Source organism: Hyposmocoma kahamanoa, unplaced genomic scaffold (assembly GCF_003589595.1).
Source record: "Hyposmocoma kahamanoa isolate Upper Pololo Valley unplaced genomic scaffold, ASM358959v1 92, whole genome shotgun sequence".
Taxonomy (NCBI): domain Eukaryota; kingdom Metazoa; phylum Arthropoda; class Insecta; order Lepidoptera; family Cosmopterigidae; genus Hyposmocoma; species Hyposmocoma kahamanoa.
This window is the reverse complement of record NW_020654748.1, coordinates 3,463,912-3,479,061: the sequence shown is the minus strand read 5'-3', so window position 1 is coordinate 3,479,061 and position 15,150 is coordinate 3,463,912. Positions and strand designations below refer to the sequence as shown.

General features: G+C 37.2%; 1 protein-coding gene across 1 annotated transcript in view; it reads left to right on the top strand.

Moving 5' to 3' along the window:
- The first annotated feature begins 182 nt into the window (after nt 1-182).
- Nucleotides 183-15,150, top strand: part of LOC113236653 (guanine nucleotide-binding protein-like 3 homolog) — a 23,270-nt gene continuing 8,302 nt past the window's right edge. The window contains exons 1-8 of the mRNA XM_026472815.1: nt 183-303; nt 677-966; nt 3,397-3,586; nt 4,403-4,627; nt 6,930-7,113; nt 8,874-9,096; nt 9,352-9,459; nt 10,345-10,512. Of these exons, the coding sequence (XP_026328600.1) occupies nt 285-303; nt 677-966; nt 3,397-3,586; nt 4,403-4,627; nt 6,930-7,113; nt 8,874-9,096; nt 9,352-9,459; nt 10,345-10,512 (1,407 nt within the window). The 5' untranslated portion in view covers nt 183-284. The remainder of the gene's footprint in view (nt 304-676; nt 967-3,396; nt 3,587-4,402; nt 4,628-6,929; nt 7,114-8,873; nt 9,097-9,351; nt 9,460-10,344; nt 10,513-15,150) is intronic.

Below are 15,150 nucleotides of genomic sequence, written 5' to 3'. Positions count from 1 at the left end.
TTCTTTCAAACCCACCAAACGAAAAATGTTTCAAAAAACCTATTTTAGGGATTGATCCATTGACGACGTCATTGGATTGATCGCTTTGAAAGACTCATTGAAATAGCAAGATTGCACGTGTCAATCCAAAATTGACAAAATCAGCTGTCATTTGTCATTGTCAATCTAAACGAATGTGGTTGGCGGCGTGCGTTTTCAAAAAATATTTTCCTAATATAAGTCATTAAATACTTACTTGTCCGTTACAATAAAGTGGTGTTTATTTAAAATACAACCGATAAAAAATGGCCAAGTTTAAATTAAGTAAGTATTTGTATTATAAACTGATTTACACGTTTCGTAATTTTGTGGTGTTATTTTGATACTTACTAATGTTTTTAGATGCTAAATGAAAATAAAACTTAAACTCAAACCTACTTATATAATAATTTGGTTCTTTACCGGGTAAAAGTAGTCTTCATAAAGCAATTAACATCGTTTTTAGGTTATGTCCAATGTGTTTTGTTTGTATGAACTTTTTTTTGCAGTATCTAACCTTCTCACTATTTGTAATGAAACGTGCTGTCGTAGTGAAATCCTCAAAAAAAAAAGGGAAATGTACAAATTTTGAAACACACCATGATAGAAATTTTTAAGATTTTACTATGAATTAATGAAAAATTTCAAATATTCTCAGAGAAGCCATCAAAACGTCAACCAGCACGTCTTCGCTACAAAATCGAAAAGAAAGTACGCGATCACAATCGTAAGCTGAAGAAAGAAAGCAAAAAGAACCCCAAATCTAAAAAACCTAAGCCCGTTCAAATCCCAAATGTATGTCCATTCAAAGAAGACATTCTTAAGGAGGTTGAAGCCATAAAGAAACACAAAGAAGAGGAGAGACAGAAAAAGAAAGAACAGGCTAAATTGGACAAACAAAAGAAAAAGGAGGAAAAAAAAAGTAGTAAAGTTAGCATGACTAGTTTGGTAAGTATAATATGCCAATAAAAGTAAACAAAACCAAATCAACATTGTACTAATGAATTTTATTGTACTAACACTTAGCTTTCGTAAGAGTTTTTCAATTTGTTACTAACACTTTTGTATGGACCACCTAAGTCTGAAATAAATTATTGTCCAAAATGGAACTATATAATATAGAACATGAAACAAGTCTTGTACAATAAGGCCTGTTTTTAACCGAGTTCAAAAAAAGGAAGAGGTTCTAAATTTCACTGTTTTTTTTTTCAATTTCATTATGTTACGCTATAACTCATCTTTTAAGAAGATATGAGCGCCGCGCCGCCGCCGCCGCCGCGTTTTTCCTCGCGCGCCGATCAGTTCGATCAGGCGCTCCGATCGTACGCATGCGCGCGCTTTCGTATTGTGTATGTGAAAATGGCTACGCCAGAAAATGACTCTTCTAAGATAAAACTTTTTTTTTAAATAGTAAGTTCGCATTTGACCTCCATCTCACTTGATGGAAAGTGACGATGGAGCATGCACACCTAAATCGCTCTGCAGCTTCGCCTCGACTAATTCCGAGTCACCTAAAGCTTCTTGGCATGGTTGTCAATTAAATCCAAAGTGGCCAGTTGGTGTGTAGCAGAGCCATCCTAAAGGTGGCAGCTGTACTCCATGCACGACCGGACTTGTACTTGGTATGGCAGAAGCAACTGTCCCGGTGTGAAGTAACACCTCACCCTGGAAAGGATCCCAAGCTTTATTTCTGCCGAAGTGCAAATTGGACAACAGGTCCATTCGAAGTAGCTGGACACAGTCAGCTATTGGTATGGATGTGTCACGAAAAGTCAGAGTCAGCTCAAAGGGATTCCGTTTTATGGAGAAAAGACACACCTGCATTTTGGTAGCGTTAAATTTGACAAGATTGGCATCGCCCCAATCAGAGACTGCCTTCAGTGTCAAATCCAAACAGCTTACCATGGACTCTCGACAAGACTGGATTTCCTCTCCACTGACCCTTGCATTGGTTAAATACCTATCTACAACTGTGTTATCATCACCATACAAATGTACCTGGAATTAACATATCATTGATATGCAGCAGAAAGAAAGTTGCAGACAGTACGGAACCCTGAGGAGTCTATCGCCATATGTTCGGAACACTAGCCTTCTAAGACCACTCGAATCGAATGTTCGCTCAAGAAATCCGAGATCCCATTGCGAAGGTCAGTGGGAAGCACATAAGAGAAAAGCTTACTTAAAAGGCTTGCGTGCCACACCCTGTCAAAGGCTTCAGAAATATCCAAAGATACTGCAAGTGCTTCACCTTGCTTTTCTATGGCCTCGCTCCACATGTGACAGGCATACACAAAAAGATCCCCAGTTGATATCCCTCGTCGGAATCCGTACTAGCGATCACTGAGGAGGTTGTTGTCTTCAAGGTACGACAGGAGACGGTTGTTAAGTACAAGTTCCATAGTCTTGCAGAGTACGGAAGTGACTGAGATAGGTGTCTAGTTGACAGAGTCAGGTCTGCTTTCCTTTTTCGGCACAGGTTGTTGGCGTATGCGAATTGGCGCCATAGTGCAGCCAGCCTGAGGTAAGATGAGATCCAGAAGTGAACTCTTTGCAAAGAGTGAGGCAAAAAGATTTGCCTTCTCTTCTGCGGTATAGGTCAGCGTGCCGTCTGGCCTCAGCATAGGTGGCATAGATGGGCGACAAAAGTTAGTTAGTGACTTTATATTTCAAGATGTTTTGTTTAAAAAATTAATTTGTCAATTTCTGGCGTCGCCATTTTCACTACGCATACACAACACGAAAGCGTGCGCATGCGTACGATCGGAGCGCCAGATCGAACTGATAAAAATTTGATTAGGTACTATAGAAAATACGTTATTTTATTTTTTCCTTTGAAAAAGTATTTGTATAACGGTTTTTGTAAAATCAAACACCGTTACACAAATTCGTTTTAGAGTCGCGGTCGTGCCGCCGAAACGCCGCCGCCGCCAACACATTTTCGTGGGCGCGTCGCCGCCGGTTGGTCTATTATCGGCGCTCATATCTACTTTTAAGTTATTTATGATAAGGCATTTGTGAACCGATTATGTTGGTTTCTAAAGAGGGTACCTCAGAAATGGTCCCATTTAAATTTTACGAAAGTATTCCACCTATAATAGTGGCAAACTAGGGAATGAATGACTTTTGAGGTCGTTTTTTTTAGGACTCTGTACTGCGATTATTCCCAGCTACATTTTTGTACGTTATTATTATAACATGAATTTTTTTTAACTATTATATTATACGAAAGTCAGCTCTATAAGTGTTTAGTTGTTAGTCTACTTTTCCATTAATCAGTCTAATATGTAGGCTGCCACTTCCATCAGATGGAATGTCTCGCTCGACTGGTAGCCAAATTAATTCCACAAATGTGCATATGTTACTTCTATATTGCAGGTAGCAAATGCAGAAGCTCGTGGCAAGGTGCATGAAATATTCAAGAATAATGACACAGCAGCAGATGATGTTGAACTTGGAAAAGGCCGGACACAGGAAAACTCTCTTAAAACTTATTACAGAGAGTTCAAGAAAGTCATTGCTGAAGCTGAGGTTATTTTGGAGGTTGTTGATGCTAGAGATCCTTTAGGTGGGTAATTGTAGAGGATTGTTGTATTTAGGAAATGAAACTATTTTTCCGGATTTAAGTTGGTTGACTGTGACCATGACCATGGGACCTGTAAAAGGCCCGAAATGTTGGTTTGTTTGAAAAAACAAATATATGCGCGATTATATCCGGAAAAATAGTTTCATTTCCTATGTGTAACAATCGTGAAACCTAAGAACTTGTTTGTTGTATTATGTTTTTTACTCTATTAACTAGAGACTCTTTTTTATTTCTTAGTGATGTAAACAGTTTGAAAAGAACTTTCAAATAATAAAAGAAAATAACAATAGTGCTGCTAATGTTAATTAACCAAATGTTTTTCAGTTTTTATTGCTTTTAATAATTCAATGGTATTATGTAATCCAGCAAGTAATTGATTCAACTGAAGTATCAATCTAATGGTCAGTGCCAATTTAAGTTGTTGTTGTGTTGTCTTCTTATAATAAATGTATATTTATTCATTTGAAATAATTGTTGGTAAACAAAAAAATTCTTCTTCCTCCGTCAGTCCTTCACTGCTGAGGATTGTGACCTTGAGCAAATACCCCGTCAATATGTATAATAAATTTTCCCCACTCCACCCCGTCTTCGGCTTGATGAAGTGCGACATCATGGGTACCGCCAGACCTTCTACCTAGTTACACCATTGAGTTGTTTGTGTTCTATTTTGCCGTATCAATTAGTGAGCTCGTCAGGGTGCGATGTCACCATAGAACTACACAATGCGAAGCAAATAGACGGAGGACATACATTTGGGATTATGCTGCCGCAATTGCAAATTGATTATGTATTTTCTAGGCACACGCTGCACGCAAGTAGAAGAAGCAGTGCGAGAGTCAGGAAAACGTCTGGTGCTAGTATTGAACAAAGCCGATCTAGTCCCTCGACGTAACCTCGAGACGTGGCTCCAATACCTGCGTCGCAGCGCACCGGCCGTGCCTTTCAAGGCTTCCACCCAGGATCAACAGCACAATTTGGGACGAAGAAAGATGAAACATATAGTAAAAGAGAAGGAAATGAAAGGTATGTTCCCTATCAATAATAGACTTCTTAATAAATATGCAGTTCTAAGACTAGAATTGGTTTGTATTGTATTTATTTATTTATTCATGGTACGGCTTCAACCATTTAATAATAACAGGGAAAGAAAGTCAATTACAGGTGCCTATAGCTTCAGACAAATCAAACACAAGCATTAAACAAATGAATAATAAACAGTATTTGTTAACAACATGCACTTACATAATTATAATAACCCAATACCTGTGCCAATAGTCACAAATTATTTTTATTTTTATTTAAACACTTTATTGTACCACAAGGTAACTTACAAATTTTCAGAAACAATTTAAATATTTCTGTACAAAGGCGAGCTTATCCCATAAAGAGATTTCTTCCAACTAACCTTTGAAAATCTGAGAGGAAAGTCGGTTTTTGGGGTGGCACTATAAATAGATAAGTAAAGAAATGGAATATAGTATACTCAATAAATACACAGATAATTTTAATAAATCAAATGTACATACGAATACATATATATTAAGTAATGTTGATACATTAATACATACAAAGTCTATAATAAAATGAATGCACAAAATAAAACTATAAATAAATATGTCAATTGTAAATAAATATTTCAACAGCTCTGACATGTGGAGTTTGAACAATCCCGCAAGTTCAAAAGAGCACCCTTGAAATGATTAAATAAAATTAAATAGAATGTCCATGAGTTTACGCTTTAGCACATCAACGTTACAATTAAATATATCAACAAACAGGTCATGATTGCTCAGCACACTATCTAAGCTCTTGCTAGTATGTTTGGTTGTGATGTGACTATAGGAATGGTTTGTGAACCATGAATTTTGTCAGTTCTGCCAAGCTTGAAAAATAGCGAGGATGCTGTACGTGCACCCGGGGTGGCTCACCTAAGACACTAGCCTTAAAGAGAACCGGATGAAATACGTGCAAATGTGCTAAGAAGGTTTAGGACACGACTTAGATCGCTCGCACAGGTCACGCCCTTCCCGCATAGTGTTGTTAAGAAACCGTTTTTTTTCTGAGATGAAACAAAAACTGTCGTTGCTGCTTTCGCAGCCAAACTGCTTCTACACAAAAAGAATTGTGAGTTTCATAATTTTCCGAATTTATCAGTATCCTGCAGTAACGACGACTTGTTTGCCTACTGCCAACATTTGGAAAACCTCCACATTGACTTCATCAAACGATACCAAGACATTTTGAACTTGGAAATACCAGACTGGGTGTTGGATCCGTTTTCAAATGTCAACACAGCAATATCGCCTCAGCTGGAAGAAGAACTTATAGAATTGACAACGAACGAGGAAATAAAAATCAATTTCAAAAATGGCTACCAAGAATTTTGGCTACAAAAACCGATCCTGCAATTGTACCCTGAATTGTGGTCCATCGTTCAACGATTCTTGATAACATTCCCATCGTCATATTTGTGTGAACGTGGCTTTAGTGCTATGACAACGCTCCTTACTAAAAAGAGAAATTGTTTGCATGTTACCGAACGCGGTGACTTGCGGCTGTTCTTGAGTAAATTTGAACCTGATATCAACAAACTTGTTAAACAGCATCAGATTCATCCTTCACATTAGTTTTTATATTAGAATCGATTGTGTTTGTTTTATTTATTATTTCTTTCGGGTTGTAGTAAAAGTCTTTTACTCACCGGCTCACCCACCCCCTCAAACCCACTCACCCACCGGTATGAGTGCCATATTCGAAATGAGCACCCCGAAATACCTCGAAAATGATACCCATATTGCATTTACTCGAAGAGTCCTGTCCGCCATCTTGGACTAAGAAATAAATACTATATTTGTAATGAGCACCCCCCAATACCTCGAAAACGATACCCAACTTGCCATTATCTGAAAAATCGTGCCCGCCATCTTGGATTTAGAAATGAGTGCCATATTCGTGATGAGCACCCCAAATACCTTGAAAATGATACCCATATTACATTACTTGACAAGTCGTGTCATTGTCAGTTTTAATTGTTAATTGTTAATCAAAAACATTGTAAAGAATGAAAATTGATTAATTATTCATTGCAGATATACGCGGTTCTCGCAACTAACAATTGATCAATCGTTAAATGCTGTTTCGCAATTGACAATTAATTAATTGTCAATCTTTAATTGCCAGAACAATTAAATTTTACCCAACACTGTTTTTAAGTAGGTGAAAAAATGGGGGCGCTAAAAAACTTAATTTATTCTCAAAGTGGGCAGTAGACAAGATAAGTTTGGGAACCCCTATAACACATAGTGTTTATTTTGTTAAATTCCAGGTTCAGCATGTGTAGGTGCAGAGCTGCTGATGGGCTTGCTGGGCAACTACTGCCGTAACAAGGGCATCAAAACATCTATCACGGTTGGCGTCGTGGGCCTACCCAATGTAGGCAAAAGCTCCATCATAAACAGCCTTAATCGGTCTAAAGCTTGCAATGTTGGTAGTACACCTGGTGTCACTAAGTAAGTGTTTTTAATATACCTTATTTAAGCTTTAAAATACACAGACTATTATTTTTAATGGTTACCTATCAGTAGTCTGAAATGACATTTTCCAGAAATAACGTTTGCTCGAATTTTCATAACCTCGAAAGTAATTTTGAGAGGAAAATGTTTTTTCTTTTAAACCTAACTTAACCTAACCTAACCGAACCTAATCGTTTCTTGGCGATATACATCCAACATAATCCTGAAAGAACAACGGTTTCGTTATAATTCGGTTTTCGGTGTAATGAAAATTCGTACAAATGTTATTTCGGAAAAAAAAATTCGAGTTTGTAATAGGTTACCCTTTTTAATACCTCTTTCAAAAGTCTTATTGTTCTAATTGATTTGTTTTCGTCTATGTTGGTTATGTTTATATTATTATTGTTAAATGCATGAGAATTTTTTAATTGTTGCAATAATAATAATTAAATATATCAAATTTTAATTATTATTTGCGCAATAATTTTATGATTTCAATAAAGATTTGATAAGAAAATAGAATTTTAATTGTTTGTATATCTTGCATTGCAGGCGACAGTAAAAAAGCGTTAATTTGAACACTATAAAGAGTGGCGTAATTCAGCTCAATCACATTTTATGTCAACTTTATTCTATATGCTATAAAAGCTAGTTTAACCATGTCGTTTTGTTAGGTCCTTAAAAACGTTAAAGTAAGAGAAAGTATTAACAAAGAAGCACAAATTTTTGTCGGGTTCTTAGGTTTTAGCGTTTGTTACAAATTGACGTTGGTGTTTGTTTGAAGAAACAAATCGTCGGTGTTTTGTAGAAAGAGCGACAAACTTAATTAAAACCAAAATTGAGTCTTAAAAGTCTCGGTGGAAATGTCACGCGTGTGTACGTCAACCCCGACACGTGCATACGCCACTGTAGCTGCTGCAACTAGCCGACCCGCGACTTCGAAATTCGAGCGGCGGCAATCGGCTAAGGATAAAACCAATCTCCGTGCGCCTGTCTCTGAAGTTGCAAAACCACAGAGGCAGACGGTCCAGTGCGACGAGGATGGCTTCACAAAGGTGGCGAAGAGGAAGAGGAAACCCACCAGCCGTAACCAGTGTGGCACAGCACCGACAGGACCGAACTTCCCGCTACGTCCGGCCGTACCGACGACGTTGATGTACCTGTTGCGGCTGCATTACTCCACGAAGTCTGAGGAGATAGTGGAGTATATCAGGCATAAAGCCAATTACACCCTGAGGGTCGCGCGGTTGGAGTCTCGCCGCAACGTGAACTTTAATTCGTTTGTGGTGAGAATACCGACCGAACATCTTTCGACCTTCATGAACGAGGAATTTTGGCCGAAGGGTTTCATATATCGGCGATTCCCCGGCCGGTTACCTGATACCAGATTGCGCCGCACGTCGCCGATAAGTGAAATCGTGTAGATTTGTTTTTTATTATTATATTGTATGTATGTTAGTTTTAAGGTATATATAATATAGGCGTATTTTGTTTTTATATTGTTATGTATGTTAGTCTATAAGGTATGTATACATGGGTCTTTTTGTTACCTGATGTAAATGAATAAATAAAATAAAAACAGAACATAAATATTTTAAAACAGTCGTTAAAACCTAAAACATCCTCCCTCAAATTTTTTCTCAAAATGGCGTTTGCGCCCTTTCTACGAAACACCGATAAAATAATACGCGATTTAAAAAATGAATGATAAATGTACAATCCTGAACGGTAAAATACTAATTAGAAAATGTTTCTAGACAAATGCAAACAGTGCAACTAGACTCGAAAATCAAGATCCTCGATAGTCCGGGCATCGTGTTCCACTCGGGCGCCGACTCCGACGCGTCTGTGGCCTTGAAGAACGCTATCCGGGTGGGCGCTCTCAAGGACCCCACCACGCCTGCCACCGCCATCTTGCAGAGGGCCAATAAACAAACGCTTATCGACCTTTATCAGATACCTGAGTTCACTACGCCCCAAGTGAGTATGAGTTTATTCGTGCCAGTGGTGCAGGGGCCATATAATATGACTCCCATAGGTTACTGGCTTGGTATTCATGTAGAAATTAGTTTTCTTAGCAATTCGCTTAAATTTTTTTAAATTTTGTATTTTTTAGAATTTTGTATTTTTGAGACCTTTTTCATTATCATTTTAGAATTTTTTTTAGAACTTTGTGTTTTTTTTCGAATAAATTACATAAGCAAAAACTAATTTGTACATAATTCGATATTTCAGGAGTTCTTTGCACATTTAGCGTCACGCATGGGCCGGTTCAAGAAAGGTGGAATACCCGATCAAGAGGCGGCAGCTAGGATACTTCTCAACGACTGGAATATTGGCAAAGTAAGTTTTCTTTTAACTACTTGTTACTTTTAACTGTTTTTACATTTAATTCACAATCCATCCGTACAAGGGTGAATGATCACCGCCACTATCTATGGTTTTTTGTCTTTATACAAAATATAAATGTAGACTATGATATTCTTCGCAGGTTACTAGTCCACAAAGGTTAGATTAGAACAGCCTATAGTCATATGTCCACTGAAAGCAGAAATACGAAATATATGTCGTAGAATAAGGGCTAAGGGCACGTTCCCATTATGTCGTGACGACAGATAATCGTGCAGTTCAAAGTGTCGTGCCTTGTATATTTAAATAAAGTTGTTCACACATAGAACAACACGATTAATTGTCGTTCACGAAGTTTTTGACATTATCGATAGACTATCGTGACAATGGGAAGAGCTAGAACGACAGTCGTCTGACGATAAATAAAACGTCACGATAAAAATGTGACGACAGATAATCGTACCTACAAACGTTTCTGTCATGCAAACGACAAGGCGGCTGCCGTGAACCGATAAATTGACGTCACGCTCTAGTGGGAACAGCTAGACACAACAGTTGTTGAACGATAAAATAAACGTCCACGACACAGTCACAACAGATAGTCGTGATATGGGAACAGGCTAGACGCGACTGTCGTCCAGCGATAAATAAAACGTTACATCATAATGGGAACGCGCCCTTAAAGGCTTGTAAACCATTACTTATTATTACTAATTTAATCCTAAAATCTTTATGGTCACTACAAGTAAAGAAAATTTAAGCTACTTTGTAAGAAGCGGTCATGTTATATCATGCTTTTAATCTTCACTATTATTATCTCCTTCATGAAAAACCAATATAAAAAAGGGGTAAGATAAAATAGCTATATTTTTATCCAAGGTGCGATACTTCACGGAGCCTCCAGAATCGCTCGATTCCGATATCCACATGGAAGCAAAAATTGTTTCGGCGATAACGAAAGAGTTCGACATCAACTCCTTTGAAGCTATGGAGACTGAGGCCATAAACGCTCTTGCTTCAAACGACACCGATAATGATGCCATTAAGGTAAGTTGTGAATCATCACAGAAACTTCATATATCGCACTGCTACTAAAAGTGTTGTAAGTGTTGTAACTCAAAATATGTGAAATTTAATATTATGTCATTATTCAACGTAAAATAAAATAAAAAAATAAAATGAGACTCACTTTATGTGAGCTAGTTCTGGCAAATAATCCATATTCAAAAACATGAAATTATTTTTCCTTATTTTATTTTTAAATCGATTTGGGAAATGTTTTGTGTCTATGATAAACTATAACATATACATAAATTTTACTGATATTTTGCGGGAAGTGAGTAATTCGTTTTCACCGATTCTAAGAAAGTCCACTTTTTGAGTTAATACTCTATTATATTAACAGTGCGATATGTATTCATAGAACACTGCAGATATGCTTTTTTCCGACTTCTTTTAGTGGCTCTCCACTACTGGAGGTTGGTCGTCAATATGGCAAATTTGTTCCTGTCCATGGCCAAACGAAACAAGTTGCTTATGAAACGTGTTCTCTTTGCTGATGATTTAAAAATTTGTAAATCAATGGAATCCTGTACGGCCGTGCAATTGATACAAAAAGTTTTGGACGACATCGAAATGCAGTGTAGTGAAATGGAACTCAATTTGAAAATATTCTCCTCATATATTCGTTAATCAGGAAATGACATACGTATTCATCGACGTACAGCGTCAATGATGACCCTGTGATAGAATAAAAATATATAAAGTACGGAATTTGGGTAATGATACACTCACCTTGACAATAAACATCGTACATCGTGTTACTATAGTCCATTTGTTTAGGTACTTAACTAAATGTAAACAATCTTGATACATCTTTTTATTGAAACACATGCTTTACAAATCAATAGGTATAAAAATAGGCATGCAATTTCATATGAAGCTAAGTATTTGTATTTTGTATTTGAAGGTAAGGGAAAATCATTTTATAAATGTATATTTCATTAAATAGACATCTCAAGATTGTTTACATTTATTTAAGACATAAACAGATGGACTATAGGAAGGCAGACCAAATCGTTCCTTGTGCAAGAGTTCGTTCAGGGAAGTACTGCCACCTTTCCGATTTCTGCCGCCAAGCAAAAATTTTTATAAAAAATGTACAATATACCTTTAATACGTTGTATGCCTATTCTTTGGCGAGACAGTCAAACTATAATTATTTTGTTACAATCTGTACAATATGTGTTTTCACAAATAAATGATCTATGAATTATAAATATTTGCCATAGCGCTTATGTGCCATGTGAAACCGAACACTTAACTGTGTTCTGATTCCGATTTACTGTGGAAATCCATTACTCGGTTGTTTCATCCATAAAACCAATGTCATTTAATATGTACTTCGCAACTCACAACAATCTCAAAGCTGCTACACCTCACCTCAACATGTTTTATAATCACTAAATGCAAGACTAATTTTATGAAATTTAAATTTGGAACATCATTAGTTTCTTTTCTAATTTTTTATGGTAGGCGAAGGTTGCGTCATACATCCCCTTAATATATTAGTATTATTTTTTTAGTAGCAGTAGAGCTCCTTGTAAAAGAGTTCGTCCAGGGTACTGCTACCTTACCTATTGCTGCCGCCAAGGAGTAATGTGAGCTTTACTGCGTTCCGGTTTCGAAGGGTAGGGGTGTTGGTGAAATTTCAGGCACTTGGACTTGTCAACTTTTGTCTCAGGGCGTAGGGCGCAGTGGCAGTGCCTCTCAGATCTTTGTTTGCCCCGTCATTTAGTATTAAAAAAAAAAATTTTAAGGAACCTCGTATGACGGATTTTGTATTCGCTCTGGACCTTTTGGAGGGAAAAGTGTCGTTTTTATTTTGACTTTCAATTATTTTGTGAATTCTAGTTTAAAGTGGGATAGGATAGTGCTATTGTGCCTTAATCGAAGATTAAAACGCGAAATTATACGAATCTCGAACTAAAATACCCGTATCGGCCCGTTTTAAGGAATCCCGAGTCAATCCAAGCACGCCGCCTCATATTGCCTATCCTCTTTGTGGCGGCCATGTTCACAGAAACATAATTAAACTTCATGTTTAGGCTGATGGCTTTGCCAAAGCCTTAATAAATAAAAAAATAAAAAATGACGGATTTTGTTTTTTCTTTTTAATTAAATTTAATTGTGTAGTACATTATTCTCAGGTAGCTCATAAATGTACTTAGTCTCTAGTAGTTTGTCACTGAATGTTGTGTTCACCTATGATTGGCTAGTGTGTCACGCATTCACGATTCGTTTTTAAGTTCCGTAAATATTGTAATACGCATGTTGTTAATGTTCTTATCAAACTACAGTTTGACCTTCAGTTCTGAATCATTGGTGCTGTTACCCTAGTATTTTCTAATTGGTTGATTGAAATTAGTTAATGCCACAATGTGGCATTTTGCCTGGTAGAAACGCAAGCGTACCTGCGTTTTATAAGAACGTGTCCTAGCCTTGTAAACCCCGCACGTCGATAGGTCTGATCAGTTATGTAGGTATGTACTTAATAACTTTTTCTATGGTGCCGAGTGGCGGGACGAACAAGTCGTGCGCCTGGTGGTAACCGACACGCTTGCCCATAACAGTTGCAGTACCATTCAGAGCGTTAAATCACAAAGATCTTAAGGCCACTGCCACTGTGCCCGTCACCCTGAGACACAAGTTGACAAGTTCCGCGTGCCTGTAATTTCACAAGCACGCTTACCCGTCAATATCGGAACACATTAATGCTGACATTGCTTCTTGGTGCCTGCAATAGGTATGATGGCAGTACTTCCCTGGACGAACTCTTTCACAAGGAGCTCTACTGCTGCTTAAAAATAATACTAATATATGATGAGGATGTATGATGCCACCTTCACCTACCCAAAATAATCTCAGTACAGAATACTAAAAACATCGACCTCAAAAGTGCGTGGAATTACATATAATTACCCAGTTTTATTGAAATCGGTTACCGGAAAGGGCGCAAACCCGGATTCATCCCCTATACGGGACTTGGCATAGGAGATAATAAAAATCTGTTTTCACTACCCAAAGTATGTTGAGAGAGAAACGCCTTGAATTAAAGAATAACAAAATCAACCATTAAAATAATTGCTCATTATACTAAAATTTAGGCGCTATTTATAAAAATGAATCTTAATGCGTGAACAGCCAGCCTTATAGGTGAATGATTTTCTTCAAAATTAAATGGGACCCTTATGGAGGTACCCTCTTTCCAACAAAAAAAGAATCATGAAAATTGATTCACAAATACCGGAGTTAGGTTCCAAATTTAAATTTCATAAAATTGGCCTTGTACTGGACCTTGTATATTCATTACAATCTATATATTATAAAATATGTTTTCATATATGTTTTGTTACGCCAATGTAAGAATTCTCTCACAAACTCTGGAGTCCAGTTTGTACATCGTACTAACATTCTGCTTCCTCAGGACGACGATTATATTAATTTCAGCGGCATTTCCCCAGCGCGGAAGTTGACTATGTCATTTTAAATTAATTCTAATTTACAGTCAGAAGAACATCACACTTGACACTTTGGAATTTTGAACCATTGTTATAGTAAGCACCATAGCGTTGAATTTAAATCTTAAGTGTCGTGTTCTTGACCCTGTACTATTTCGTATTTTAATCTTCTCGCTCATTAATCAATTTAAAGTTTATCTTAACTATTTAAGCATAACAAGTAACACAAGTTACACGTAAGAAAAAAAAAATATATTTCTTTTTTCAAACAATAACCAACGTTTCGGACCTTTTACACGTTCCAAGGGCTATGGGGCCTGTAAAACTCAAAGTAACGTTGGTCTATAGCCAAAAATTGTTTCATTACCTACAAATTATAAGGATAATTATTCGATTAAGTTTTTGCATTGACTTTCTATACTTTAATTATCGGATGTTTTATTTGAAAGCTTGTGTGTGTCGGTATAGTAACAATTATTGAATAATTTACAGTTTAACTTTGTAGGTTTAGATATAAGGTTCTAATTTGAAGTTGCGTTTTGCGCGATTTAAAGTTGCTGAATTATTTTTTTATATTCACATGCTTCGGTAATACTCGAATGTCTCTGGAAGTTGATTTTAGTAAATGGTATTGTAATTATTTTTGATGTTAAACTGCACACGGCAGAGTACGCAATGCCTGAGCGACACCGCGTACAAGGCGAGAGTCGTCTACCGAAAACACGGTAACATTATATTTTTATTACTATAGTACTTCCATTCTTTGCGCTGTTATGACAATGATTTGTCATGTATAAGGGACTCTTTAGTAGCAGTAGAGCTCCTTGTGGAAGAAGTTCATCCAGGGAAGTACTGCTACCGTACCTATTTCTGACGCCAAACAGTAATGTTGGCATTACTGTGTTCCGGTTTTGAAGGGTAAGGGTGCCGGTGAAATTACAGGCACACGGGACTTGTCAACTTATGTCTCTGGGTGACGGGCGCAGTGATAGTGCCCTTCACTTTGCGATTTAAAGCCTTAAGTGACACTGCAACTGTTATGGACGGGCGTGTAGCTTACCATCAGGCGCACGACTTGTTTGTCCCGTCTTCTTCTTGGCGTGTCGACTCAAACGTTTATAATAGGGGTTAAAGTATGAAATTGCCGATTTGTACTGAAAATCTA